The 5,559-nt window shown below is 33.6% G+C and overlaps 1 protein-coding gene across 1 annotated transcript; it reads right to left on the minus strand.

The window, feature by feature from the left end:
- Positions 1-3,057: 3,057 nt before the first annotated feature.
- Positions 3,058-4,882, minus strand: LOC149159983 (uncharacterized). Its single transcript, XM_089433604.1, has 3 exons — positions 4,108-4,882; positions 3,568-3,939; positions 3,058-3,487 (listed from the first exon to the last, which is right to left on the minus strand). Exons 1-3 carry the CDS (start codon positions 4,711-4,713, stop codon positions 3,392-3,394), a joined length of 1,074 nt encoding a protein of 357 aa, XP_089289730.1. The 5' UTR covers positions 4,714-4,882; the 3' UTR covers positions 3,058-3,391.
- Between the last annotated feature and the right edge of the window lie 677 nt (positions 4,883-5,559).

Here is a 5,559-nt window from a genome sequence, read left to right on the forward strand (position 1 = left end):
AATGTTTTTCAAGGCTTCTTATAATGTTATCAAATGAACTTGGCAGGTTGACTTTCGTCGCCCAGCAAGTCCTCTTGCTTCACAAATTATGTTTTCAGGATCATCCATGAACCTAGTACAATTTTCCAAGTGTGTCTCCAAATAACGTAATGCTTTATGTTCTGGTACCTTCCCTTCGGCCACCGAGACCAAGCCCCAAATTTTGTCTCTTTGTAGGTACCCACAATATATTCCTCGCAATCTTTTTCCTAGGAGAGTCTCAAAGACCATATCGTGCAGATTTTCTATTGGGTGTTTTAGTGTTTCTCTATTTTAGGTTCGATTATGAAATATTAATGAGTTAAGCGGGCCCATGTGAGGGTTCTATTTTACTTTTCAAGTTATGAAATCCTTAAAATGTTACTGAAATGGACTTAATTTTGTTATATGTATATAACGTCATGTTTCTAGTTATAAATTAAACTTTGCAGGCCAACCTCTGGATGATGGTCTCAGATAGTGAGACTTGTGCTCGAGCATGATGTAGTTTTTTTTTTTTTTTTCGCTATGAAATTTCTGAAAGAATGAACTTCACTTCTTAGGAAATTGTAAATATTATTGCCAAGCAGATTTTGGTTAATTCCATGTTTAATTATGGATTTTTTTATTTCATTTCCAACTTTAATACCTATCTTTTTAAATCTTCTCTATTGGGTTTCTATTTGTTGGTTACATACATAGGGTTACAGGTATTTTTCCACCTAATTTTATTGTCAAGTTTGGTTAATAGTTTCACTCCCTAGTTGCAGAGGGGGACTGAACTTGGCTTTTGGTTCCTCTACCGTGGCCAGGTCTCAACCCTCTCCAGGACCACCAGCAACCCTTAATAAATATTCCTTATAAGAAAAATATTAAAAGAAATCTAACACAGAGATTATGTAAATGGTTATTCCTTAGGAAAAATCGTAATAATGGTTCGTTTGTCTTTGTTTCCCCCTGGCCTAGTTGCTTCCTTATAAATTTCCAGCCTTCTCTCAGGTCAGTCATAAAAAGGGGGCTAATCTCGATTACCTATGAGGTCCCCACTCCTATTGTTTGGTTATGGATTAGTCTCAGGGATAACATACAATCACAAATATACTCATTATGTTCATTAAATATAAACAAAGAACACTATGTACACATGAAATAATTTATGTAACTTTCCTTCTGTTCACTAAATATAAACAAAGGAGCAATGTATATGCATACAATAATTTTTGTAACTTGCCAATGACTCCTAAACTATTGTTTTTACAGTTTGCAAATCTGTCATATTAACATAAAGGGGTAAAATTTACATAAATCTACCACTGCGCAATTACATTGTTTCTTTTCTTTCCACATACTCATTTCTGACACTATAACAAAATGAATAAGATTAATTAAACCAACTAATTTTAATTAACAAATACATACAAGTATAGAAATTTACTAGTAAACACTTATTTGATTCAGAGTCTTCCAAGAATTCAACAATGCTAAGTTGATCCTCCCGACCATGGGAAGGGTAATTACGTCCACTTGTAGCCCCCGAGCTTCCACTTTAGAGAAATATGCATAGTCTCATCAAAATACAACAATAGACATCAAGTCGACCATCCAGTCTAATACCATCTCGCTCTATGTATGTTCAAGGTTTTCCACTCGCCCAGGTCTAGTTCAAGATTACCTCTAGGTAGCATCTTTCCAACTTCACAGACTACTTCTTTCTTTTATGTCCCCAAAGACTCCAAGAAAGAAGAACCCCTCTCAGATATTTCTCTTTTATTCTGGTAGAGAATGACAACTATCATAATTGTCTAACACTTAGAATTCATTGCACGTCAACCCTCCTGAACTCCAATAAAAAAAATTCACATAACATTTATGTAAAATTAAATAATTCACAAAGTCCACTAGGCTTCCCAAGCCCACTTACTCATGGTCTCATGCAATTTATAAAAACAAAAATAAATAACTAACAATAATTTATGTTACCTAGGGGCGTTACATAATAGCTATAAATTAAGATCTATTTCACAATATAAATTAAAATAATGATTCTATAACCATATTTAAATTTAATTAATAAGAAAATAAAATCTTAACATTAATATATCAAGAATTTTAACCATGCATATTCATGGCAACATTACCACTTTCAATAAACTTACAATATAACAAGATTGTTAATCATGTATATTCAGACTCACTTTACCACCTACAAAAAAGTTACAATATAACATGATTCTTAATCATACATATTCACCACTAGATTCTCATGGATGTTATTAACTTGTAAATATGGTGTTTTATAATAGAGTAGGCTAGTACGATGGATTATCAATACCAAATTCCCAAAAATCATAACTCAATTCAGGATCAAAATATTTTATTTTAATTGAAGTTTATAACATTTTCTTAAATAAATTTGAAAGAAAAAGGTTTATAAATACTTTTGAGATATATATAAACTCTTTATTTTCATTAGTACTAAAAATATTTTGTGGATATTTTATAGAGATTAAATTAATATAATATAAATAATATCGAGATGTAAAATTTATATAATACAAATAATATTCTTAAGAACTAACATAAATTCACGTTTACTAAACTATTTGAGAAATCAAACATCTCGATATACAAATATCCTCTCAAAATTTACACTAATATTTTTTTATATCTCTAAAAATTTAAATTAAAGTAAATGAAAAATAATATAAAAAAGTTAATTATTAATAAATATCTTCAAGCAAAATACTTCCAGGAAGACCTAAATAATATTTAAACTTTACTGCAAAACCTAAAAAAAAAACCAAACTTATGTCCCAAAAAACACACATTTTCTAAATTGCAAAATTGATAAACAAAAATCAATTACAACTTATTTGGCTATTAAAAAGCAGAAACTTTTTCAAGAAAGTCTATCGAATAAACATTTGCATATACAATTGTCTTTCTGGATAAGGAACTTCTATAATACTAAAGTTTCAAGGGTACACGGTTTTCCCGACATGATAAACATTAAACAAAGGATTTGTAAAAATTGCTTTGCTCTCCATGATTTACAATGGGAACAACGCTCTGACATACAATAGTTTTTTGTGAAGTGCAGAAGAGTTATGTGTGCACTTCATTAGGAAGATAAGAGCATTAACACTGAAAAGTGAAAAGAAAATGAAAACCTGAACTCAAGTGACACACATGTTTGTCCTCCCATAGAGAGGAAAAGGTGCTTAAACTTATTTAGACAAATTTGCTTAAGTTTAATAAATTGAACTTAAGTAAAGTCTGTTTTTGAATTTACAGCTAGTAGCAGAGAGCTTTGTTGGCGATGTCAGGAACCATTTTAAAGAAATAGGTAGCCAGAAGAAAGGTGAACCATATATTACTCTGTCATTGAACATTTTGGAAGGTTTCCGTCGATCAGTTGGCCAATTCTCCTGTGAAGGGAAGCGCTATTGAAGTGGCCAAAATCTAAGAGCTGCAGGGTTAAAATAGAAACATTAGAATACTTGAAGAAAAGCATTGCAGCTTGAGGGTTTACACACAATAAAAGATTACCTTCGAATGAATGCTATAAAATACCCTATCATTTATAACAGAAACCGTAGCATTCACAACATCAAGTCCGGCTTCTTCCAACTCCGTTAGAAGACTAGGGAAGTCGATCTGGCTCTCGAAAATATTTACAGTTACTTGAATACCTGTACCAAATTTGCTAACCCTTATAGTCTGAAATTTGTCCCGTACATTGGAGGATCGAAGCTCCGAAGCTTGCAGGGTTTTATAATTACAGAAGCTGTTGGAAAATGGGTTAACAGTAGCCGGATATTTTAGCACATCTCTTTTCTTTTCGAGCTCTATTAACTTGTTTTGCAAATGACGAATGTGTTTAACGGCTTCCAGCAGTTTGTCCGATAATGTGCATTTTGTCTACAGAAATTACAAACAGAAGTAGAAAAATTACCCACTCTTTTCCGTTCTTAATGCTTATATTGATATGTTTTGTCTACAAAAATGGCAAACACAGATATAACTATTGTCCCTTTTCTTTTCTTTTTAATACTTTTATGATATGCATGAGATACAGATAAACCTCACCTTATTATATTCTTGAGGGAGTAGCGATAACAGTGTTGAACAAAGAGCTTTCATCTTGCTCCGCCTCTGCCTCTCCACCAGTTTGTGAAGATGCGCATTCCCAATACTTTCCTTGACGGCCTCGTTATAATGACCTCCTCCTCCCGCGGCCGCTTTCTTCGTTCGACGGCTCCGCGTCGGTGGGAAAATAGGGTTTACAGAACTCACCAATGAAGATACCGGCAAGCTAGAGGTTAGGGTTTCAACCAGATCGTCAATGTTGGCTACGAATTGCTGCGGATATTGCTCGACCGCCGGTGACGAATTGTCCTCAGCAATCTGATGAATCTGCACCGCCGGTCCTATAGAAGCTATTCCGAGCGAGCCGTAATCATGTGGCCTTTTGGTGCAGAGGTCTTCAAATATTAGTGCCACAGCATCGTCATCAATACAAGCTTCGGTTTCAGCAAACTTCACTGGTTTGGTTGGTGTTTGGATCTGAACACCTTCATTAGTATCAATATTACCATAATAATGAGGAAGACACGCTGCTGCCTGAGAATACGAGGACGAACACGGTTGAAATGAATATCTATACGGATAGGTTTTGCTCTGCAAATCTTCCATTTTGAACTCTCCTGCCTGATTAATGAAGATTAGTGAGGACCAATTACCAAATGGAAAATCAGAACCATCAACTCTCTAATCCAACCAGGTGTCTTGCTTGCAAGGCGGAGGGGACTGTTTTTTCCATTCAGATGTTAGGGAAAAGTAAAGTGGAATGATGGTTACTGGGGTGGATATGGTCTAATCGTTAGGTAGAGAGGTTTGATCCGATAAGATTATATATATTTGGAAATAGTTAGATAAGGATGTTTGATCCAATAAAATTATATATATTTGAAAATAGTTAAATGAGAAAGTTTGATAATACAAAATTATACATAATTGAAAACTGTTTTCGATCAGAATTTTCAGTTAAAATATAGAATCAAGGAACCTGAATACAGTTTCTCCTTGACTCTGATAAGCCGCAAAAGGAAACGAGGGAGGAATGTGTTGAGCGCTTAGCCGCAAAAGGAACAGAGGGAGGAAGTGGAATGCACAAAGAAATCACATCCTCGCACTTGGTAACGTAGTTAATGACTGAAGTAAACTTTTATATTTGAAAAATAGATTGCGTTTGACGTATTGGGCGCATATTATTTTCGACGAGTAATATCGTGTGGTCCACTCATAATTGTCATTGTCATTGGTAAAGTAGATTACAGCTCTACGCCAGCTAGAATTTTCAATTTTTGAAATTATAAAACTTAAAATAAGGTGAGGAAAATTTTATAATATATAAATATTTTTAAATATAAGATTCCATTTTAAGTCTTTGAATTTAGAATTGGGCAATCTTAGATTGGAAATATCAACGTCAACATAAAAATCGTCAATGTGTAAAACACTTGAAATGATCCATCATAT

Source organism: Pinus tabuliformis, chromosome 5_2 (assembly GCF_031772625.1).
Source record: "Pinus tabuliformis cultivar Carrire ecotype Pingquan chromosome 5_2, CPIR1, whole genome shotgun sequence".
In the NCBI taxonomy this organism is placed as follows: Eukaryota; Viridiplantae; Streptophyta; class Pinopsida; order Pinales; family Pinaceae; genus Pinus; species Pinus tabuliformis.

Excerpts from the sequence above, each read along its gene's own strand:
- LOC149159983 (XM_089433604.1), bottom strand. The coding sequence starts at position 4,713 with ATGGAAGATTTGCAGAGCAAAACCTATCCGTATAGATATTCATTTCAA. Across the intron at positions 3,940-4,107 it reads TCCCTCAAGAATATAATAAG|ACAAAATGCACATTATCGGA; the intron begins GTGAGGTTTATC and ends TAATTTCTGTAG. Across the intron at positions 3,488-3,567 it reads TTTATAGCATTCATTCGAAG|CTCTTAGATTTTGGCCACTT; the intron begins GTAATCTTTTAT and ends TTAACCCTGCAG.